This window comes from Cricetulus griseus, unplaced genomic scaffold, assembly GCF_003668045.3.
Source record: "Cricetulus griseus strain 17A/GY unplaced genomic scaffold, alternate assembly CriGri-PICRH-1.0 unplaced_scaffold_1, whole genome shotgun sequence".
Lineage (NCBI taxonomy): Eukaryota > Metazoa > Chordata > Mammalia > Rodentia > Cricetidae > Cricetulus > Cricetulus griseus.
In genome coordinates this window covers 3,840,944-3,867,072 of record NW_023276808.1, presented here as the reverse complement: position 1 = coordinate 3,867,072, position 26,129 = coordinate 3,840,944, and the positions used below count along the sequence as shown (strand labels likewise).

Below are 26,129 nucleotides of genomic sequence, written 5' to 3'. Positions count from 1 at the left end.
CCCAGTGACATTCTTGCTTCAACAATTACATACCTACAACAGGAAACCAACCTCATAAGAGTGCCATTCCCAATGAGTTTCTGGGGGCAATTACATTCAGACTAGCACAGGTACTATGCATTAACATTCACATGGAAGAATGATATATCCTTTTGTGTGAGTAAACAATGAAGCCATCCTACTAAGAAAGATTAAATTTTAAGTTTGTTTTTACACCAGAATTTATTGGACTGTGAAATTGTTTCTTAGGCACACCTAAGGCCCCAAATTTGCCAGTTTTTGAATAATGTTTCTCCTGAGACAAGGAACTACTTTGCCTACTCCTTCAATTATGTAAAGACATTGCTGGATAGAGTCATAAACTTGGGCTACCTTTCCAGGCTTTAAATGAAGAGTAGGTCCCTTTCTTTAATATTGTTAAAAACCTTGAAAATTATTGTCTCTTCCCCATAAATGGATTGCCATAAGAAACTACTAATGCTCTTTTTCTTAACAAAACAGAGACTTTTATGGCTTCCTCCTTGTGTCCTTTTCATTGTAGACCTGAAGGAGACAACAGTATTAACCATCAACAGAAACAATATTTTGTCGAAGAAATTAGCCCATTACACTTAAACTCAGCCTTATTCATTTTCTTGTGACCTGCAGAGATTAAGAGAAATTTGGGGCCAAAATATCACACAGATAAACTCTAGCTAAATTATTAATGAAATCTTCTAAAAACCTGTACCTACTTACCAGGACAAGATCACCCAATCAGAAATGAATGAAGCCAGGCTCAGCCTAGAGGGCCACAGCAAGACAAGGATATAACTGTTTTATTGAGAGGAAACAGATGTTATATATCTTCATGAGAAACATAAGTTAGTGGCAATTTCCAGGATCAATACAGTTGTAGTTTCCTGGATAATATGAAAATTGCAAGTCATACAGGGTAAACAAGAGTAATGTCTAAGAACAATTTTTCTTAAGCTTACATACTTCATTCATTACTAAGAAATCATATAGAGAAATACAGATTAGCCTTAATGCATCCCTGCCTGAATGAGTGCATCAGTTCATCAGGAAGTGGAAGGTACATTGTGTCACAGGAGCCAGGGGCTTTAGTCTGAATATCCGATGGCACATCGCTCAAGGCACGTAGGTCAGGCCAACTGCATGGTGCCCTGCAGAGACTTTTACCTGCTAAAATTCTGACACTTACCACCAGGGTCTGACATTATTCTGACATTCCCATCTTTCATGTCCTAAAACAACAGCCAATTAAGTGTTATGGAGAACATTTAGAGCTTTTACCATCTAAAGTCTTGATACTGTCAACTTCTTCCAAAAGTCAACAATGCCATATACATTAGAGCAAAAAAATAACTTTTGAAGTAACATTTTATATTCCAACATCCTTCATTGCTGCTGTGATTAAATTATCTAAGTAAAAGCTACTCCAGTAATGAAATTATTTTGTTGTTACCCCTAATCCTGTGTCTATATTTTTGGGATGTCAGGAGAGAAACACAAGTTAGGCACCAAAGAAAAAAAAGTGGAACCATTTTTTGTTTATTTTTTTTCTTTTGGTTTGTCACTGTCTTGTATTCAGCTAGGTCTCTTATGCAGTGTAGGCCCACTTGCTCAGAGACATTGCCAAATCAGTGGCATGATTCCCACATCAACCATGAGTCAACATAATCTTTTTCAGAAAGAAATCAGACATTGTGATCTAAGAACACACTCAACTGAGGTTTATTCAGTTGACCCTAGAAGTTGTCATGTTGAAATCTGAGGGTAATTAAGAGACAGAGACAATAATATATGAGAAAGTCTTAAAATCCAAAGCCAATGTATCAGTCACATAAATCACTTAAGCAGCAAAGACACAAATACTAAGATATCAATTACTGGAAAAACCAGTATGCAAGGAAATGGGAAGAAACAGACATCTAAGATAAAGAAGAAAATAATAATACACTCTCCACAACAACCTCCCCCAAAACAAAACCTTCAGGAACTGATAACATAAGAAATTTTATGAAGCCAAATTATTGAACGTCCAACATTTTTAAGGACATGAATATAATAAGGTTAGCATTATAGATTACAGAAAATCAGTACACCGATTCACATAATATGAGGTCTATACAGGTCACAAAGATACGACAATCAAAAATATGTAAAATATTTTTGAAAGAATGAAAGGGTTAATGAGAAAAAGCCAAGAAATAAGGCAGCAGAAATAGTCAACTTTAATCAAAAGATGAAGGAAACCATAGGAAAAGGGTGATCATACCAATTTTATCCTGCTCCCTATAATTCTATTTATAAAAAACATTAAAGAAACATGGACTTTTCAACTTTCATAAAATTACCTCAACATGCCCCTTGAACTTTTGTTTCTTACCCTCAAGCTACTGATATTTCTTCCAAAACCATAAGCACCATGCTCTACCATTCTCTCCACAATGGAGGTGATCTCTTGCTATGGACAAGCAGCTCTTTGTAATTCCCTTTGATTCAAGTAAATACAGTGCCACTTATGCTCAATCAAAAAAAACATAAAAATAATCTATAGCCAGCCATTGGTGGCCCACTCCTTTAATCCCAGAATTCAGGAGGCAGAGGCAGACAGGTCTCTGGGAATTTGAGGCCTGCGTTGACTACAGAGTGGGTGCCAGGATATGCTCCAACGCTACACATAGAAACCCTATCTTGGAAAACATTAATGAAAATATATGAAGTTTTACTGGGTGGTGGTGATGCACGTGTTTGATCCCAGCACTCAGGAGGCAGGGGCAGGTGGATCTCTGTGAGTTTGAGACCAGTTGGTTCTAGAAGAGCTAGTTCCAGGACAGGCTACAAAGCAACAGAGAAACCCTGTCTTGAAAAAACAAAAAAAAAGAAAAACAAAATAAAAAAGAAAGAAAAAGAACAATAATCTAAAAGACAGCTAGACCAATGGAATTGAATTGAAATCCATGATATTGACACACATACCTATGAACACAAGATTTGGGACAATGAAGCTAAAGTTATACAATTGAAAAAATAAAGCATCTTAATCAATTTGTGTTGGCATAACTGGATGCTGACGTGGAAAAAGGTGAACACTCCTCCACTGCTGGTGGCAGTTCAAAGTCATACAGCCACTTTGGAAATAAATACAGTGGTTCCTCAGGAAAATGGAAATCTGATTCCCACAACATCAAGCATTTCCACATGTAGGCATATAGCCAAAAGAAGCACATTCATACAAAAAGGAGATCTGCTGAACTATGTTCAGAGCAGCATTATTTGTAATAGTCAGAAAGTGGAAGCAACCTAGATGACCCTAAACTGAATAATGGATAGACAAAATATGATACATTTACCCAATGGAGAACTACTCAGCAGAAAAAAACAATGGCATCTTAAAATTAACAGGGAAATGGATGGAAGTAGAGGAAAGTATTCTGCGTGAGGTACCCAGTTTAAAAAATATCAAGGTATGTACTCACTTGTGTATGGATTTTAGACATGGAACAAAGGATTACCAGCTTATAATCCACACTGGCAGAGAATCTCAAAAATAGGGAGAATTCTAAGAGAGATATACATTGTCCCCCAGAGAAGAGGATTGGGACAAGAACTCCTGAGTTAATTGGGATCATGGGGGAGGAGAGAGGGAGTTAGGAGAATGAGAAGGGGAGAAGAGGAGGGGAGAGAAGGAATTGAGGAAGCAGAAAGAAGGAGTCAAGGGGAAGAATAGACAAGAGAAAGAAAAGAGAAATCATAATAAACACAGCAATTATAATGTTAAAGAGAAAACTGGCATTAGGGAAATGTCCAGTGATCTACAACAATGAAACTAACTAACATTATAAGCAACAGCCAAGAGTTTACCTTAAATGCCCTTCTCTGATAATGCGATAGATGACTACCTTATTTGCCATCCTAAAGCCATCATCCAGTAGCTGATGGAAACAGAAGCAGACACCTAGAGCTAAACACTGAGCCACACTCATGGAATCTAGTTTCAGATATGAGGAGTGATGACCAAAGGGGTCTATACAAGATTGGACAAATCCACAGAAACAGCTGACCTGAACAAGGGGGAGCTCATGGACCAGAGACAGATAGCTGGGAAATCAGCACAGGACTGATCCAGGCCCCCTGAACATGGGGGTAACTTAGGAGGCCAGGGCAATCTATGGGGCCTGTTGTAGTGGATTAGAATTTATCCCTAGTATACAAATGGACTTTAGGAGTCCATTCCACATAAAGCAACACTCTCTCATTTTAGAGAATCTGGGCTGCTTCTAGGCCATGCTCCAAGTGATTTGGCAGAGTTTCAAAATCACTCATGGATGCCTGACATTCCCTGGGGAGCAGAAAGGGGATGAAATAGGGGGTCAGTAAGGGGCAGGGGAAGACAGGGGAAGAAACTGTGATTGGCATGTAAAACAAGCTAGTTTCTAATTTAAATATAAAAAGTGGAAGAAATGCTCCCAATTTCCATGGCCTATGGAACACAACATGGAATCCACCCAATCTACCTGCACAGCACCATGCACAATTGAGGAATCTCTGCACATCAGAAACTCCTTTTCTGCCCTGGAACTAAACTTCATGGAATGACATCATTGTGGTTAGTGGCACCAACAAGTTACAAGCATTCTAATCATGTATACACAAAAGACGATCCACATCACCATTTTTCTAAAAGTTCCTAAACTATTTGCAATATTTTCAATACAATCCTGAAAAGGAATACAATATTCAGAACTTCCAGAAAGCAGACCTTCACTTTTCTTAACTGTCTTCCCACTGCTACCAAAAGCACTGCCCATATGTGAACGCTGGACAGTGATACTGCAAGAATTTTACGCCTCCATGCTAGGGATGCAGAGTTTCCTATTACCCAGGAAATCCATACTGGGAGGCATGGAGGGCAAAGGCCATTGCCCAGCTCAGCATATGTACCAACAGAACTACACACTGTCTCATGTTCTGCTCAACTTCCAACAGAATTGAAAGCTTACTGGGTGGCGGCGTGGTGGCACATGCCTTTAATAACTGCACCAGGGAGGCCAATGCAGTAAGATCTCTGTGAGTTAAAGACCAGATTGCTCTACAGGGTGAGTCCCATTAGGACATGACTGTTAAACAGTGAAACCATATCTGGAAAAACAAGCAGCCAATAAATAAGTAAAGAAATGAAATGATAGCTCACCAGACCTGCTATGAACACCATACTCTCACTATGGTATAGCTCATGGTCTTTCTTACAACTCATTTCAGCAAAGGGAGAAGAAACAATGGCAAGAACCCACAAATTACCTGACACTAGTACTTTTGACTGATAACACCTGCCCCCAAGATAACCTACATTGTCTAAGGCCAACCTGGTAGGACTCATATTAGCAGCTTCCCTACTCGGTGATCAGAGAAAAAATGACGCAGATAGCACAGTCCTTCCAGCTCTGCCCTTAGAGCAGAGTATACAGAGCCCTAGTCTAAAAAGTTTGTATTTTACTAGCAACTCCTCCTTCTCATATAGTACACCCTGTTCCTCATCCAAAGCACAGGGTCCTTTGTGTGCACATTCCATTAGACACTTAATATCCTGTGCAAGAAACCCATTGCATCTGAACTGGGAAACCCTAAGAGCAAACACATGTTACATCCACACGGGAACTGTTGTTTCTGTGTAACTGAGTTAAAGAAAAACAGGCCAAAGAATAGAAAACAATGGAGTATTATTGACATTGCCTGGAGGCGGAAAATGCAAGGTGAACATGATGCATTTAAAATGTCAAAAATTATTTCAAAACATGAAATACGTTTGATGACCATGTGTTCCAGAGACTAGAGACTTGTATTAGATCAGAAGAAAAGTTTCTCATACTTTTCCTATAAAGATGAACACCACAAATCAGAAAGATTCCAGTCCTTAGAAGTGGATACTAGCAGTTAAGTAAATACAATCACATAGCCAGGATATTCTTTAAATAAATTCTTAAGTACAGCATTGATCTGAAACAACATGTTATTCTTCATAGATAGTGTCCCGAGGTGAAGGTCATGGGGATATGAAAGATAGCACAAGTAGAAGGTAGCAAAGATAAATGCTAGGTTTGTGATGTAATGTAGATGATATGCCCCAGACTAACTTGACAAGAATAACATCCTGTACACCACATAAATTGAGTGAGAGGTTGGAAGTATATGGGAGAATCATATGAAGCCATCAAAATATCATATAATTGGAGAAATTCAGATAGAGACTAGTCAAACAATTCCACACAACAGAAACAAAGTATCTCAAGAACATTACTGACCTAAGACACAGTGGCCTTAGGACAGAAAACAATAGCTCCATATGCTAGGAAGAATTTGGTTCTCAGGATTTGAAGACACAGTTCCAAATGTTCCTGGCAACAGACCATTAACAGCTCTCTAAAACATATTGCAGATTTTAGAAAGGAGCTCTGAAAATTGTCAAAACATCAGGCCACAATGAAAGGTCTCAAGCCCAAACCCCAAGCTGCTACTGAGTTCTCCCATGCTGAGGGCTTAAATGAAAGCCTTTCATGATGAGGTGAGTTCTTAATACAACTGTGTTTTATTTACAAATAATTCTTACCTGATATCATATTACCCACCTGACAAAACTGTATTTATTCTCAAGAAAAAAAGTAGAATTTTTTGACACCGGGATTTAACTTTTTGGGACCCTGTAATGCCTCCTTGTCCAGCTTGTGAGAAGCCTGTTCTTTGATATGGTGATGGGCCTGGTGGCTTGGAGTAAATCAGGGGTAGATACATTGTAATTGTTTGGAGCCAAATTTCTGGACAATCCTGATGAAGAAATGTATAAAATCCTAGCATTCAAACAATGCTGGTTAGATTATACTTATCTTTGGGTGTTTCAGATTCATTCTTCCCACAGCTCAATTCTATTTTGGGAGACATTCTATTTCCAAAGCATTGGTAAATCCTTTATATCAACAATTCTACTCTCCTACATTATGGCATAATAGAACACTGCTACCCAACAAATGAGACGCCTCTGGAAAACCTGCACAAAATTAATGATGAATGGAGATTGCATGTAAATGTTGTTGAATGCAGAGTGTTGAATGTCAAGAAAATACTGGAAAAACTAGGCAACTCTGAGATAGGCAAGCTGATTTCCATATATTCTACAAGAATTTTGTAGTTGTGCCAGGCATTGGTGGCAAACACCATTAATCCCAGCACTTGGGAGGCAGAGACAGGTGGATCTCTGTGAGTTCAAGGCCAGGCTGGTCAACAGAGTGAGTGCCAGGATGGGCTCCAAAGTTACACACAGAAACCTCCAAAAATCCAAAAAAAAAAAAAAAAAGAATCTTTAAGTTGACTAGGAACCTGCTCCTATATCCATCTCCCTGCTCATAATACTCTGATCAAATTAAGCCTGCAGAGCAAAATTAGTGAGAGACCTCCCCGGAGGTCAAACAATTTACATGGGCCAAATGGGATTTCCCAAGACAGGGAATCTGGCCTCACTCTCCCCACAGATACAAGGAGGACTCAACACACTGTCTGCCACACCTCAGCATCTGATCCTCCCCATCTGCAGACAGCATCCCCTAGCTCACCATTTTGTGGTTTTCCAGATCACTGAAGCTCTCAGCTCAGCTCCCTGTAGCAGCAACTGCACCACAGCAAACAAAACCGCTGTCTCCTCTTCAAAGTCAAGCCTGGTGAGCAGAAGAGCCCTGAACCTCTTCTGACTGGCAGGTCTCGTGGAGGGCCTGATTGGATAGTGAGGATTGAGTGACAAGAGCGCCTCCCATAGGGTTAGAGTGTGCTTAAAGACACAGTATTGTGGTTCCTGGCCATGCCTCCCACACAAGAAAAAATCATTTCTCTAGATCTGCAACAATATTCATTTCAATAGCACTGGCCCCAGGCTAATTTGCAGATCCTGAAACCTTCCTGGTCTCCATAAGAACTTCCCGTGTCCTCCAGAATATAATTCAAAAGTTTCTGCACACCAAAGAACCTCCCTGACGATGCAGCAAACCAAATGGTATCAAATCAAAATGAATTAGGAAAAGCTCACGTGGGAGACACAGCATGGGGATGGAGCAGATCGCTCCACAGCCTCCCTTTCCTCATTACACTGCCCCCTCCCTCCCCTGCCCTCCCTTCATCCCCTGCCCTCCATTTCCTCCATCCCGTGTCTTCTAACCCCTTAAAAAAATCACAAAATCCTACCTGTGTCCTAGGTCTTCTAAAATCCCGGGAAGAAAGCCCAGAGGCCGGCAGGCGGAAGAGTGGTTGCTTGGGAGCGCAGGGCACACTGGGAAATGTAGTCCAGGGCGAGTTTTCTGCAGGGAGCGGGAAAACTTCTCTAAGAACTGCTTAATTCCCAGTCTGTATTTGCAAGTGAATGAACAAGTGAGTCAGTGAATCAGTGACTCACAGAGCTGAGCCTTCCTGTGAATTGAGTGCAGGCTGCAGCCAGGTGACAGCAGTCAAGTCAGTGATGCAGTTTACAAAGGGCGAGTTGGCGAGTAGGGTGGGGCAAGAATGGTGATGAATGGGGGTGTTCATTCAAGAGCTCGCCGCACCTGCATGCTAACTCCCGCCTGGGGGTCCATGAATAAGAAATCGAAGGAACGAACGAATGAATGAATAAATTAATAAACAGATGAATGGATGATTCGGGTGCAGCCTCGGCGGCGGCAGTAGGCGGGCACTGGGGCAAGCCATGAGGGAAGCAAGGAGGGAGCCCAAAAAGGGCAAATGGATGGGCTCTGGGCTCTAGGGGTATGTGGGGGGGTTAATGAGTTAAATAGCTGTTATTGTATGTTACATAATAAAGAATGGCTATAATTGAATACTAGGTTTTCTATTAATAACAGATGATGAGCAATTTCACAAGCCTATGTATAATACTATCTTGTATAATGGAAATTTGTCATGGTTTCTCAAATTTCCTCTCTAAAGGGTCGTGAATCATTTATTGACCAAGATTTTGTTTCTATAGCTGTGAAGAGACAACATGTATATGGCTAATATTTTATTTTATTTTTTGAGACAGGTTTTCTCTGGGGCTTTGTAGGCTGTCCTGAAACTGGCTCTTGTAGACCAGACTGGTCTCAAATGAGCAGAGATCCACATGCCTCTGCATCCTGGGTGCTGCGATTAAAGGCATGCACCACTACACTCTGGCTATCGCTAATTTTTTTAAAGGAAAAACATTTAATTGGGTGGCTTACATTTTTAAAGATTTATTAAGTATCTTCATGCTGCAACATGGTAGAATGCAGGCAGAGATGGAGCTATAGATGGAGCTGATCATTATAGATCTTGACCACTGGCAATTGGAAGTGGTCTGGGACACTGTTCATGGCTTCAGCATATATAAGATCTCAGAATGCACACCCCCAGTGACACACTTGCTTCCATAAGTCCATACCTACAGCAACAAACCAACCTCATAACAGTGCCATTCCCTGTGAGCTCATGGGGGGGCTATCACATTTAGACTAGCACAGGTTCTATGCATTAAGGTCCACAATGAAGTATGATATGTCCTTTTGTGTGAGTAAACAATAAACCCATCCTACTGAGAAACACCAAATTTTAAGTTTGTTTTCACATCAGAATTCATTAGTCTATGATTTTTTTGCTGGGGTACACCTAAGGCCCTGGGACAAATTACATGAAGTATTCAGCTTTCATTTCACACAATTTGAGAATAACTAACACATTGTTTATTATTGTCGGATTGGACAGAGAGGCTAGTGAGGAAATTTTTTAACACCAGTTATAATTTTGAGAAGCAAATGCTTCTCAACTTTGTTTACAGTGACTTGCACATGTTAAACTATTATTTTTCCTGGATTTACATGAGCCTTAAGATAAGCCATTCCATCATTAATTCTATGGCATTCTACTATATTTTTGATATTAGTGGTCAAACATATATGTGAATCGGAGCACTGATTGTAATGAGAATAGTAAATAAACATTTTTAGACATGTAAAAGAAGCTTAGTCAGTACAACTATGACACCTAAAACTGTCCCAAAAAGGCAAACATAGTGAAACACATACTCTTGACTATCAGACTCAGTACTAGAACCCCACGACACCAGTGATCTTTACATTCCTTCATTCGAGAATATTATCTTTTTGAAAGACAAAACAAAATCTGCCTCAGCATACCTTTGCAGATTTCTAGTTTGGCAAATTATATTTAATCCAGTGAAAGACATCTGTTAGTCTTATGAATTCGTGTCGATTGAATGTCAATGTTGTTTGATGAACAACTTTGTGGTTTAAGAAACTTTTGTTGCAATATAATCTTTATCATTTTCAATGGTCACTGGGATCCCCTCCACCTCCCCCCATGGAAACAAAAGCAAAAAACTCTTCCTTGATGAAACACATATTTTGGTATTTATTCTGAGCTCAAGGTATCTCTAAATTATATAGATTGGTTTATTTTAGCAGTTTCTTTTTTATCTAATATCTTCTAATGCTGTTGTTTCTTGTTCAGTAGCAATTGAGAATATAAATATATGATAAAAATATAAATCTATGATTTAAATATATAATATAAAAATATGAATCTATGATTTAATCTATCCCTGGAAGTCTTAATTACCCTTTTAGTTTACTGAACATATCTCTTAAGGAACCTCATAAAGTGTTAATATAAGTAATCTATTTTTTGTTTTGGTTTTTGAGGCAGGGTTTCACTGTGGCTTTGGAGGCTCTTTTGCAAAGAGCTCCTGTAGACCATAATGGTCCCAAACTCACAAAGATCTGCCTACAACTGTTCCCTGGGTGCTGATATTAAAGGTTTTCACGAACAGCACTTGGTGTAAGTAATATTTATTAAGAAAAAATCTGAAGTCAGATATGGGTGTAAGAACGTGAAAGATCAGAGAAGCAGTTGATCAGCCATCAGTGTGTCCTATCTCTTCCATTTCTCAATCTAAAACAGAGAAAGCACCTCTCTCAGCCCCTCCATACTAATTCCTGTCTCCAATCTTTCCACAGTTTTCCAACCCTCTATGATATATTTTGGTCAGTTAACTGGTAGCTCTGGTCTCTGATGCCACAAAGCTTTATTATAAAAATATGGTCAAAATTCCACAGAACCCCCAGGACTTCTTATCTATCTCACATGTTTGCTACTTCCCTTCCTCATATGAAAGTGTCCATGACAGATGTCTCATAGCATGGATATCTCAACATCTCGTGGTCTCAAATACAACACAGCTTCATCTTCACTGCTTCATGCAATGAAATCTCACAAACTCTTCACTTGGGCTCTGTCCAAGACATAGATGTGTACTATAATGAAGAACTGACAACAGAGGAAGAATCCATCATCTTTATATTTTGAATCTTTATTGTTTGTATAGTCAGTTAAAAATTAGGTGAATCTGCCATGATTTTGTGTACCTACCAAGTTTTAATCAAACTTGCCAGTTTTTGAATAATGTTGCTCCTGAGACAACGAATTACTTTGCCTACTCCTTCAGTAAGGTAAGGGCATTGCTGGATAGAGTTGTAACCTGGGATACCTTCTTAGGCTTTAAATGAAGAGCAGGGCCCTTTCTCTTTTTTTTCTCCAAATTAGAATAAGAGTATATATTCCCTCCTCCCAACAGTTTATTTATGAGGATAGTAGCAATCTCTTCAGTTTTTAAACCCAAGTTAGTCTCCAGAACATTTCAAAAAAATTGTTTTGGTAATGATGTCTCAACAAAAAACCTTTCCATTTGTAGTGTCATTAAACTGACTAGTATAAAAAATTATATATACTGTAATTTGAAAGGCCTTTTGGACTGTGGCCTGGCTGCTGGTGCATCTTGGGAGAGATCTAACATCACTGGAAAAGGGGAAAAGGAGATTGATTTCCATTCCTGTGTGCATGCAACAAGCAGGAAAACAGCAAAGTTACTCCAACTAGCTTGTACTCAGCTGTGCTTTCTGCAAGCAGAAGATACATGCAATGAGTTTTTAAGATTTGGAGTATTTGAGCTTAGTGAAGGATTTGAGTTTCCCAGTTGAGAACGCCCATTTACTGGGCTACCTTTACATTTCAAAATACCAGTACACTTCCAATTGTCCATGTAATTAGCTTTCCATAACCTCATGCAGCCGTCATCTCCTGCGGATGCTAGCACTGTTCCTGTTATGTTCCAAATCACCCACCAGACCTGAGAGTTGTGATTAGCAAACTGAGCCAAGATATGGATTTCAAGTTTTGTGGGACCACCAGAAGAGGTAAGTTCTTTACTCACAGGTTTTAATGTGAAAATTCTTACATCTTTCGTGGCTATTGCCAGGATATGGAAAGATCTCCCCAAATTTGGAGCAAAGGCAATATCATGAACAGGATCTGTGACTGTCATAAGAGTTTCTGCTTTTGCGTATTTCCTGGTGTTTTCATTGTACTCAAAAATCTGAACATTGGCCATTATGGTTCATCTGCTGTCATTACTTCCCACTGCGATCATGGGGTAATGAGCAGGAGAGATGGAAGGGTTCCAAGAAATACAGCTACAGCTCAGCTTACATGAGATCTCGTGCTGTAGAGACCACTGGCTGAGATTCATAACATCTGGGGCCTCATATATTCTTACTATGCCATCTGCTGAACAGGTTGCTAACATCAGACCCATATGTTTGGAAGCAAATTTCACATCAGTAACAAATGTTCTACTGTCCAGTAGAGTTGTCCTCTTCACCCAGTGACTCTGTCCTCGAATATTATCATTTGATTCTCCTACTATTTCTTTTCAAAGAGCTGCTGTTTTGTCAACAGAACAGGAAGCCAAAACCTGTCCAAATTCAGGATGAGCCCATGTCACAGGCCATACACATCCACTATGTGTCTTCCAACTAGCAGTACAATGTAAATCTCCGCTTTCACTTTTATTCCAGACCTTGATGCTCTGGTCGCTGGAGCAGGTGGCCATCCTGCACCCAAGGAAGTCAAAAGACATGTCATTCATGAGGACTTCGTGGTCCTCTGCGATATTGTGCACCACAAACATGGCCTCCGCTACTGTCTGCCTGCCCCACCTCCCAGAAGATGGTGAAGGTACCAGCAGACCCCAGACCACCTCAGAAGTGCTTATGGCACATCAGCCCACATCACCCCTCGTGCCACTGGGCCCTTTCTTTAATGGTGTTAAAAGCATTCAAAATTACTGTGTCTTTTCCATCAATGTATTGTTATAAGAAATTACTAGTGCTCCTTTCTTAACAAAACAGAGACATTCATATCATCCTTGTTGTGTCCTTTTCAATGTAGATATGAAAGAGTCAACAATAAAAACCATTAACAGAGACAATATTATGTCTAAGACATCAGCACAATAATCTTAAAGCTAGCCTTATTCACTTTTTGGAACCCGTAGAGATTAACAAAGATTTGGAGCCAAAATAACTCACAAATGAAATGTAGTTGAGTTTTTCATGAAATCTTCTAAGAACCTGTGCTTACTTGCCAGTCCAAAATCACCCAATACATTCAAAAAAGAAATGAAGCCAGGATCGGCCTAGAGGGCCACAGCAAGACAAGGATATGACTGTTTTATTGAGGAAACAGATATTTTATATTGTCATCAGAAACATAAAATAGAGGCCATTTCCAGGTTCAATACAGCTGTAGTTGCCAGGATACTATGAAAATTGTAAGCCATGCAGGGTATATAAGATTAATATCTAAGAAAAAAAATTTGTTAGGCTTACATACTTCCTTGATTACTAAGAAAGCATAGAGAATACAGATTATCCTGAATGCTTCCCTACCTGATGGAGAGCATCAGCCCATCAGGAACCTGAATGTACATTGTGTCCTAGGAGACATGGGCTTTATCCTGAATATCCTATGACAAATGTCTCTCAAGGCAGGTAGATCAGTCCAACTGCATGGTGCCCTGCAGATAATTTTACCCACTGAAATCCTGACTCTGACATTCAGGGTCTGCCATTATTCTCAAAATTCCCATCTTTCATGTCCTACAACAACAGCACTATGGAGAGCTTTCATGTCTTTTGCCATTTCAAGTCTCGATATCTTCAACATTCTTTGAAAAGTCAACATTCTTATGTCCTTTACAGCAAAAAATTAACTTATAAAGTAGCATCCAACATTCTTCAGTTTTGCAGTGATTAAATTAGCTAAGTAACAGCTACTCTGGGAATGAACTGATTTTGTTTTTACCTTAGGCCAGTGTCTAATTTTATGGGAGCTTACAATAGAAACTCAAGTTAGTCACTGAAGGTAAAACATGCCGAACCATTGTTTCTAATTTTCTCTTTAGCTTTGTTATGAACTTGTGCTCAGCTAGCTCTCTTAGCCAGTCCAGTCACACTTGCTCAGAGACATTGCCAACTCAGTTGAATTCTTCTTCTCATGTCAGTCATCAGTCAATACAATCTTTTTCAGGCAGAAATAAGACATTCTGATCTAAGAACACACTCAAGAGATGTTTGCTCAGATGATCCTAGGTTTTGTCATGTTGATACCTGAGGCTAATTAAGAGATAGATACAGTAATATATGAGGTTTTAAAAATCCAAAGCTTCCGGGAGTTGGTGGAATATTTCTTTAATCCCAGCACTCAGGAGACAGAGGCAGGTGGATCTCTATGAGTATGAGGTCAACCTGGTCTCAGAGTGAGTGCCAGGATAGATTCCAAAGCTATAGAGAAACCGTGTCTCAAAACAAAACCAAAACAAAAATCCAAAGGAAATGCATTAATCACATCAATATCTGAAGTAGTAAGACTCAAACATCAAGATAGCAACAACTGGTAAACACGGAAATGCCAAGAAATGGGAAGAGGCAATAATCTTACATAAAGATTAAAAAAAAAACTAAAACTGAGTCTCCAAAAATCTTTCTAACAATACAAACCTTAAGGAAATGATAACATAAGAAATTTTATGTAGAAAATTTGGGGAATGTCCATAAATATAAACAAAAATGAATATAATTACATTGCAATTTTTGATTACAGAAAAACAGTGCACAGATTCAAATAATATGAGGACTAGTCTTGTCCCAAAGATACAACAATCAAAAATATATAAAACACAGTTTGAAGGAATTAGGAAAAGTCAAGAAATAAAGCAGGGAAAATAAGCCAACTTTTAATCAAAAGACCAAAGAAAACATAGGGAAGGAAAGGCATGATCTTGACCAATGTAATCATCTCCCTATATTTCTGTGTGTATAGAAATTATATTAACACAAACTTCAAAACTTTCACAAAATTATCTGGAAGTGACACTTGATATGTAGTTTCTGACACTTGACCAACTGATATTTCTTCCAAAAACAGAATCCCTGTCCCGACCTGCAGGATGTCAACCTGGGGCAAGAGAGTCAGGGATAGGGAATGGGGACAAGAGACACAGAAAGAACAACCACAGGACAGGATTCTGATCAAGTGGCAAACTTTATTTTTCTGAGGCTAGCTTATATAGTCATAGAGCAGGATATGGGGAGGGCTAGAGTTGATTGTGTGTGCACCAGGTGTTAGTGTAGGCAGGATATTAGGAAAAAAGAAGATGTTTGTCAGGGTAAAGAGTTTATGAGTAAGAGGTCCAGGAAGGGTTGCCCAGGTGACTGAGCCTGTGGGTGGAGGACAGGGTCAACTTGTTTCTTTTCTTGAGCTGAGGTTCTAAGGAGCTGCTATATAAAGGTTAATATACACCTATGTGGCTGGCCAAGAATGGCCTAAGATCTCATGCAAAGCACTGACATCTTTGGCTCCCAAAAAATCCCCATGCTCTAGAGCACTCTATGGAAATTGAGGTGATCTATTGCTATGTACCAGCACCTCCTTGTAATAATTCCTACTTCTTTCAGGTAAATGCAGCCCCTCTGATGCTCAATCACAAAACAGCATAGAGAAATAATTTAAATAACTTAAAATCTGCTTCTACAGATTATGACACAAAACATGGATCTTGTCCTAACTACCTGCTAAATACCATGCACACTTCAGTAATCTCTGAACTTCAGAAACATCTTTTCTCCCTGGAACTGAATTTCATTGAACACACCATTGCATTTAGTTGTAGCAACAAGTTACAAGCATTCTAATCATGTATTGGTGAAAGACGATGCACATCACCATTTTCATATAAGTTCCTAAACTCTTTGCAATATTCGTAATAAAAACATGAAAATGGAATGCAATATTCAGAACTCCTAGAAACCAGAATTTCAGTTTTCTAATCTTCCTTCCCACTGCCACCAAAAGCAGTACCCATATGTGAACACTTGACATTGATACTGCAAGATTTATATCCTACAATGTCATGGCTTCACTGTCTCCCATTACCCAGTAAAACCATTATGGGAGGCATGTAGGACAAAGGCCACTGCCCAGGTCTCCACATGAATCAAAAGAACTATATAATGGCTCACAGTCCATCCAAAAAACAACAGGATTGAAATCTCACTTGGTGATGGTGGCACAAGCCTTTAGTCCCAGCCCTTGGGAAGCAGAGTCAGTAATGTCTCTGTGAGTTAATCACCAACCTGGTCTGCAAGCTGAGTCCCTGTGAAGCCATGACTTTTACACAGGGAAACCCTGTCTTGAAAAACAAGCAGTAAATAACTAACTAAAGAAATAAATGTAATGATAGCTCAGCAGACCTTCTCTGAACACCATGGTATAGCTTGTGATGTATCTTGCAATTCATTTCAGCAAAGGCAGAAGAAACCATGACAAGAAGCCACAAATTACCTGACACTAGTAGTTCTGACTGCTAACATCCCCATCCAAAGAAAAATAGCCCAAATTGGCTAGGGCCACCCTGCAAGGAGTCATATTAGCAGCTTCCCTAATGTGTGATCAGAGATCAAATAACTCTGACAGCAAAGAACTTCCAGCTCTGCCCTTTCAGGACTATAGACAGAGCCCTAGTCTAAAAAGTTTGTAATTTAGTAGACACACCTCCTCTGTCATAGAGCACATCCTGTTACTCATCCAAAGCACAGGGTCCTTTTTGTGCACATTCCATTACACTAAATTTCCTGTGCAGGAATCCCATCGCCTCAGATCTGGGAAACCCTGGAGCAAACACAGGTCACATTCGCAAAGTAACTGTTATTGCTGTGTAACTGAGTTAGAGAAAAAGAGGCCATTAACTCAATACAATGGGGTATTGATAGGTCTTGGAGGCAGAGAAGACAATGGGAATATAATGCATTTATAATCTAAAAAACCTCCATGTGAATGCTGGGAATTGCTTCTGGGTCTTCTGCTGTTGAAAACTGTGCTTTAAACCATGGAACCATCTCTCTAGCATTACATTTTTTCCATAATAAATTAAATCTAGTCACTTTGCACTTTTCAAATATATTCCTTTTAGCCACCTTATATCTTCCTTCCAGATAACATTTGCAAGCTTCTGATAGCCACACATCCTCTAGGGGAATACCTTATAAACAATATAAGTTTTGTATCTTTCTTTGTTTCATATATGACTTTTTGTTATCCTCTAGGCTTTCACACATTGCTGCAAATTGTAGCCTTTCATCTTTTTCAGGTCTACACATGTTACATTATTCCTCTATGATCTTCATTGTTTCGGGAAGTTGGAAGTGATAGCTCTCATTTCTTTTGTTGTTCTAGTAACTTGAGTCTTTTTTTTCCCTGAAGATTGGCAGTTTGATTACACTTTTCAAAAGAAGCATATTGTTACATTGTTGCTATTCTACATTATTGTTTTATGCAAACTGCATGAGGCTTTATTGTTGTTTTAATGAGCTAACCCCATGTTAGCTCAGGTCTTTCATCCACCCACCATGGCGGATGGCTAGAAAAGACAGCTTGAAGAGTCTGCATAGAGATCTCATAGAGCAGCCTAAGGGGAGTTTCTAGGGATACGCACAGGCTCAGGATTGGTGTGCTTCCAGGCTTGGAGGGCTTGCCCTTTGCTGATTGGTTAACTGGTTGTTATGGCCCATAGGCCCTCACAGTGTGGTTGCTCTGGTCTGCGCATCATTGCTGTGCACTTGTCCAAAAAGCACACACAGAGCCGTAAAGCATAGCACCACCAGGTAACTTCTGATTGGTTCCTTGCCAAGAGGCAGGCATCTGACTTTCTAGTGACTAGGACATGGTCAGACAAGCATGTGTTCGGCTGTTATCTGAATTATTTTTTATTGTATATCATTAGTTTCTTCCCTGATCGTTTTCCTAGCTTTTGTAGTACAGCTCATAGTAAGTCCAACCAGGCATAAATTCCTTATACTCAGCTCCTCCTCAATTTTGTATATCAAACAAGTCAGAAAACCTCACAAGTCCCATAGTTATACATTTAGATCTGCACCTCTCTTCTTGCTGCCCTTGCCATGATGTGAGTTCCCAGGTCCTTCACGTGTGTTCTGGGAAGAAATTCAGGATACTTATGCCTGCTGACATCCATCCTGCATGTCTCCCTGCTCACACCTTTACCTGTTGTTTAGCCATGTCATCCTATGGTCTGATATGTTTTGAAAACTTGAGGAATATAAACCCATGTCTGAAGGCTACCTGCTTGTACTCTCCAGTTGCCAAAACTCCTTCCACGTAGATCCAAAGAGAAAGAAATGTCATTTCTCCTGGGTGCTGTCCCTGTGAGAGCACTGTTGCTATGACATTTCATTCTGAGGTCCAGGGACAACTTCCTAGATGGTCAATTAAACTGGGCTAATGAACACTGTTTATAGTAGTCTTCATAAACATACAAATGTCCTGCTGGGAACCAAGCTCATAACTGACTGCTCTTGGGTTTTCTTATACCATTAGGGAGGACTATGTGACTCATATCCTAGGAGTTCCTTATTCTCCCATGAGTAAATATTAGTTGTTCCATACATGTAATAGAACAAGCTTCAGAGCCCTTAAGCAAAAGGCAGAAACAACTCTGCTGACTTCTCTCTACCTTCAGGATTCTCAGCAGGTGCCCACTGGTACTTATTTATCGTTCTCTGTTTTTTTTTTTGCAATATATTTTACATTCCAATCCCAGTTCCCTCTCCCAATCCCCAACTTCTCCTTGGATAAAGGAAGGCCTCTGCTTTTCAGGTTTCCTAAGTCTGCACATTATCTCTTTGAGGCAGGACCAAGGCACCTCCCCACCCACCCATACACACTTTATCTAGCCTGAACAATTTATCTCTCTATATAGAATAGGTTCCACCATGTGAGTTTGTAAATTTGTGTTCGATTCAATAGAAATCAAGCTGGCAAAAATAAAAGCACAATAAAAGTCAGATATAAAAAGGTTTGGCAAAATACTGGACAGGCAGAAAGAAGAAATACATACATACATACATACATACATACATACATACATACACACACACACACAGACAGACATCTTCAATGATTGAACATGGTCAAAACTGTAATTGATTATTGTTTTAATTATGTTGTCTACTGACAACAGAGTACCGAGGGTATACAGCACTCACAGAGCATCTCCACTCAGTCTAGCTGTTCCTCCTCAATGACCATGTAGTCAGTGGCTGCCATATTGGGCAACACCCAAAGGGTATGCTTACCTACACAATTTTCAACAGGTGACTAATTTTCTCTCAATTTTTGTCTGATTTCTTTCTTTTATCCTTCTATCTTTCTTCCTTTTTCTTTATTTCTTTTGTATGTAGATATGAAACATTTCAAATATATTAAGAACTTGAGATTATCTCAAGTTAGTGTTAGTTTCTAGTAGCTGAGATAAATATACCAATGAGAAAAGCTGAAGAACCAAAAAGGGCTGAGATTAGGAGTGTCCAGTCAATGGTCATGCCAATTCAAAAACAAAAGTCCCACCATGAAGAGGATAAGAGGTCATTAATTCTAGATCCAAACATGTATGATCTATATGACCCAGGTACAGATTTCCCCGAATTCTGTTTTCCAGTAAGGCAACAGTTTCATGAATTTTCATAGAAACAGAATGAAGAAGGATATACATTAAAACACTTTTAAAACACTTTGGTGAAAGCCCTCTGAATGTAGGTTTCAATTGGGAGGCCTGGAGAAGCTATGGGACATGTTCCAGTAAAACAAGTGATTATCCAAAGTATACAAATGGAATTTGGTAGACCATTCCATAAGGAGGGATGCTCTCTCAACTCAGATAAATTGAGCAGAGTCGAGCCCCTCCCCCAAATTATATGACAGACTTTGAAATAAATGCCCCAATGGAAGGCCTCACCCTCCTTGAAGTTTGCATGGGGATTAGATAAGGAGGTCGGTTGGGGGTATGGGAGGTCAGGAGGGAGAGAGACTAAGGATTGATATGAAAAATGATTGTTACTAAACTAAATAAAAATCAATTAAAATAAAATAAAATACTTTGATGAAACTCAGGGTATATGGGTTAGAGCAGAGTATGGAGAGCCTACAGAATGCTGGTGGTGCACACCTTTAGTCCCAGCACTTGGGAGGCTGAGGCAGGTGGATATTTGTCAGTTCAAGGCCAGCCTGGTTTACAGAGGGAGTTCCAGGACGACCTGCAAAGCAATACAGAGAAACTCTGTCTCAAAAAACAAAACAAAAATGTGTGGAGAGACATTTTACAAGCCTTCAGCTTGGTAGAAACAAGGGTTTGTCAGCTAGTACATTTCAAATTGTTTTCTGTATTATTATAAGGGTTTTATATCAGACAAAATGGTGGACAAAAATGGCATGATGGTTTGAATGGGAATATATTTAGAGGATCATGTATTTGAATGCTTCTTCATTAAGGAGTGGCATTGCTTGGGAGGGAATAGGATATGTGACCTTATTCCAGTGGGAGTGGCTTTGTCAGAAGAGCATGTCACTAGAGGTTGGATTTGTGGTTTAGTAGCCCAATCTAAGCCCAGTATCTCTCTCTGCTGGCAGTAGATGTGCATATAAAACTCTCATTTTCTCCCAAACCATGTCTAACTGTGGAATGTCATGCCCCCCACCATGAGTATAATACACTAAACATTTTTAAGTTTAAGTTGTCATGTTCCTTGTGTCTCTTCATAAAATAGAGCACTAAGATAAATGGCTACTACTCGGCCTAAAGATATTGCAAGATAAATTGTTATTAGGCCCTCCACCTGTGTCATCCCAACCTCTCCAAAAATCAGTTAAGTTTTAATACATTAATCAGCCTTGCAGAATGCCCAATGAAGGTGTGGCTTCCTTCTGGGAATGTCTGTTCACAGTTGCTTAGTCCTGGACCCTTAGGAAGAAAATTTCAATGGCTGGAGTAAGGTACTGACAAACTTCTTCATGTCATGATTTCCAGAAAGCAAAGGAAAGAAATACAAGAGAGACAATGGAAAGATGTAATTTAAAAGATACATTTGTGATCTATTTCCTCAAACTAGGCCCCAGCATATAAAGAACCCATAACTCCACAAATAGCACAATTATCTGGGGAACCAGGCATTAACCACATGAGCCTATGGTAACTTTTTGTGACTAAACTATAAAAATGGCCACACACTCCACACCTAGAATTCACATTTGTTAGCCATTTTGTAACTCTGTCTTATCACATATCAACCAGCTTGTCCAACATCTATCAACTTTTAGCATTGTGTTTTTGATACCAGTTTTTCAGCAGATATCTGTGGGACCTAGGGAGATGGTAAAGCATTGTGTGTAACCATGGAAAACTGATTTTAGATTCCCAACATCAACATTAAAATTCAGATTGTGGAGACCTGTGCTTGTAGCAAAGGAGGGGAACATGGAAACAAGATGATGCCTCTGATTTGTTGACATTACAGATAGGGATAATCAGTGAACTCCAATATGAGACCCTATCTCAAAAAAATAAATAAATAGACAAGAGTGATTAAGGATAACATTCATATTAACTTCTGGCTTCTACACACACATCTCCTGCACACCATGTGCAATCCATTCCCTATGCTACACGAAACTACCATAAAAGACAATACCAAAACAAAACAATGACCAAAAATTGGGGTTTGGAAAAGGCTGAGAATACAGGCATGCTAATTTTGTGAGGCTAAATACCTTAGTTTGAGTCCAGGAATCCATTCTGTAAAGAAAAAGGTAAGAAAAAAGGTTTGATGGAAAGGAAGTGTAAACCCAGCAATGGGAATGCAACATTGGGAACAGTTGGGTCTGTGAAGTGGGTTGTCTACTCATCCTAGCCTACATTGAAACATCCAGGGAAAGCAAAGACCCTATCCCTCAAAAAATCAATATAAAAATTGGGTGATACCAGACTATCTTCAGACACACACACACACACACACACACACACACACACACACACACACACCAAAACCAAAGGCACACATACTGGCACAAAACACATATGTATGCACACACATGTATACACTCACACACATATGTTCATAAAAATACCTGTTATGATACTTGTATAACTTTCTAAATGTTCTTATTTGGAACAAGAACATTCCAAGTTAACTAACTGCACTGATGTAAAAATGATTTCACAGCTACATGAGTCTCCAGTTTTTGTGTATAATGTAAACCAAATCCCCTTCCATGTATCATTTACATTCTGGTTTGTATTTCGAATTTGTCTCTCTTTCCATCGCCCCTTGGTGCCAGAAATAGATCATAGTTTCCTTCCATGTACTTCAGGATGACTTTCTAATATATGGGCAAATGTTGTGGGGGCCTCGACTTGATTCTTTATTCTGTATGCTTAACAAAGAGAAGCAAGAATTTTGATGCTCCATAGGAAAGTGGCTTGAATTACAAGCAAGCTATTAAAATAGTATTTATATATTCTGCACATTAGTCATGTCCTTGTGTCTTGGCCTCTTTAAACATTTGGTCAAGTAGTCAACATATTTTGTTACTAAAACTTCATTACATTATTAGGTTTCCTTTAACTATTTTATTACACTTTGTTTATTTTTACATTGTATGTATATTAATATACCTCTTATGCCTGTTGCACATGTATCTGGAAAAGAGATGACACCTTCCAGAGATCAAGAGACCAACTATCAATTACCATGTGATTTCTGGGAATTGAACTCAGGTCCACAAATTTGGTGGCAAGTGTCTTTACTCACCACGGCATCATACAGACCACATTTTCTTTATTGATTAGTTTTTCCATATGCTCTGTTCTCTATTTACATTATTAATTACAAAACTATATTTGAGTTTTGAGCATGGTGGGTTGTGTCTTCTAGGACTTGTAAGTCTGGGGCAGAAAGATTACAGTCTCAAGTCAATTTAGGGCATATCTTGGTTTCCAGGCCAGGCTGGAATACACAGCAAAAGGAGGTCTCAAATAACCAAAAAGAAATAGAAGAACACATTTGATTTCCAGACCTTTCTTCACCTCTAATTGAATTGAATGGTTTCATTTTCTGACTTATATGGAATGTACTAGATTGACTCCCAAATGAGAAAAAAACATCATGGGCTAGCAGGATGAATCAGTTAGATAAGGATGCTTACCCCCAAATCTCAAGATTTTATGTGTGTCAGGACCCACATGGTAGACAGATAAATGGACTGCTGAAAATGGTCCTAAAACATACACATACATACAAACACACACACACACACACACACACACACACACACACACACACAAACATCAGCAGCAACAAATATGTAAAACTTTTTAAAACTCAAGGTGAATACATTGTCTTTGTTCTGCTTGTCATAAGTGAGGTACTTTCTACTATCTCCCCTTTGGAGTACAGTGACTTCAGTGTAGTGATATCATCACTTATCTATTGATTTTTCATTACTTGTTCACTAAATGGAGGGATTTCAATCATGTTTGTCTTGGTATTAGAAACTATAAAACATTTACTTAGCACATTTGCAAGTATGTTGCTTTCAGAAATTGAAGACCCCAGCCCTTTGATTGTCATTGGTTTTGTTGTCTAGGCACATGCCCTGGCAGGACTCAGTTCATTGTTATTGTGTCTTCTTTATCTAACTGACCTGAGTGCCCATTTAGGGATCTGATGACCACTGATCCTACATTTCAGTCCAATCTAAGGTTTGCAGGATTCCTGGCTGGGTTTTCTGAGAGAAATATGCTCAGTTGTTAAGGTCATCCAACCTTTGTTCCTGAAGCCCACCTCAAGTCTGTGTTCCACCTGGCTGCCTCTTGCATAGATTTTGGACAGCACTACTGAGAAATACCTTCACCCTCTTCCAGAAATGTCCTTTCTCAGTCAGTACACTCAGCTAATAGACCCTTATGTACTATACCCTTTAGAAATTTAGTATAAAGTTCTTGGGCCAAGGATGTGAGTTCTGACATCTACAGTCAAATTGTATAGTATTTTTTGCATTTTAAGTTCTGTGGCAAATTTGTTGATAATTATGGATGGTGTGTTGATTATGGTCTAAACATAAAAGTAAGGATAAGAGTAATTTTGGATGGGTCAGAATACAAAAATTATTGATTTATTGTGACCACTAGGTGGAGCCACGAATCAAGGAAAACAATGTGGTTGTTCTTGCTGACCAATCAAGGTTAACCCGCAGCCTTGAGTTGCACATGAACGAACATGTGAACTTATACATAAATGTGTGCATACGTGAGTAAGTGTCTAATGAGTCCTCCGAGTGCAACAATGGTGTAAAAGTGACTTTGTGCATAGAAAGCCATGCAATGAGTTTAGGAATTCTGGAAAACATGGTATTGAAGTGATATAGCAAGTACTTCCAAATACAGGTGTATCAGCTGTCATTCCAAATGGCCTGACTAAAATCTCTCTGTTTATTACTGCAGAAGAAAGACTGAACTCCAGGGGGAAATACTATAACAGTAATACAAGACAGCTTTTCAGAATCTATAATCCCTCAAAGGTTATCAAGTTAGCATACCTGTGTCCAGTCAGGCTGTTCAGAATTATTAGTGAAGCAGTCACAGAATTAAAAGTAGGGAAACACACTCTCACAGTGGACATGAGCAGTTACTTCTGAAACCCTGAGGACTGCAACCTGCTGCCACTAAGTCAACAAAGAAGCCTATAAGATGACCATATGCAGGTCCTATGTCTAATCAAAGAGGAGTTAAGATATGTAGTTCTCGACACATACACACAAACACATGTAGGCACACATACTCACACACAAACACATATGTATGTACATACATGTGTACTGACATCCACAAACATATGTCTATACATATTAACATATGTTAATATTCCTTGAATTGATTTCTAAATGTTTCTGTTTGGAACAAAAACATTCCAAGCTAACTAACTGCATTTATGTGAAAATGATATCACAGTTACATGAGTCTCCAGATTTTGTGTATAATGTAACCCAAATCCCCTTACATGTATGTTTTGCATTCTGGCTGATTCTCTCCATGCCATCTGCCCAAAGTTCCCCATTGATATTTACAGTTCAGATCAGATTCTGCACACAGCTTTTATTTCCATTTTGCTCTCTTTCCATCATCCCCTATGGCCATGAATTGATCACGGTTTCCTTCCATGTAACTCAGGTTAGCTTCCTAATATATGGGCAAATGTTGTGGGGCCTCAGCTTGATTCTTTATTCTATATGCTTAATAAAGACAAACAAGAATTTTGATGCTCCACAGGAAAGTGGCTTGAATTGCAAGCAACCTTTTAAAGGAGTATTTCTATATGCTCCACATTGGCAAAGTCCATGTTTTTTGGTCCAGTACTCAACATAATTTGTTGCTAAAATTTTTACATTGTTAGATTTTCTTTAAGTGTTTTTTTACACATTATTTATTTTTACATTGTATATACATTAATATTCTTCTTATGCCTTTTGCACATGTATCTTGAAAGCAGAGGAAACTTTCAGAGATCAAGACACCAATTGTCACTTACCATGTGAGTTCTGGTAGTTGAACTCAGGTCCACCAATTTGGTGGCAAGTGTCGTTACTCACCAAGGCATCACACAGACCCCATTTTCTTTTTATTTATTGATTATTTTCTATATTCTCTGCTCTCTAATTACATTATTAATTACAAAACTATATTTGAATTTGGGGCATGGTGGTTTGTTTCCTCTAGGACTTGTAAGGCTGGTGCAGAAAGATTGCAGTCTCAATTCAATTTAGAGCATGTCTTGGTTTCCAGGCCAGGCTGGAATACACAGAAAAAGGAGGTCTGC

At 39.1% G+C, this 26,129-nt stretch overlaps 1 protein-coding gene and 1 pseudogene across 1 annotated transcript in view; both read right to left on the bottom strand.

Annotated features, from left to right (window-relative positions):
* The window catches only part of LOC113838058 (mothers against decapentaplegic homolog 1-like), a 450,092-nt gene that overhangs the window by 300,027 nt on the left and 123,936 nt on the right, over positions 1 to 26,129 (bottom strand). Inside the window, exon 7 of the mRNA XM_035453574.1 lies at positions 10,293 to 10,311. Coding sequence (XP_035309465.1) covers positions 10,293 to 10,311 — 19 coding nt within the window. The remainder of the gene's footprint in view (positions 1 to 10,292; positions 10,312 to 26,129) is intronic.
* On the bottom strand, positions 11,957 to 13,039 carry LOC113837976 (annotated as a pseudogene).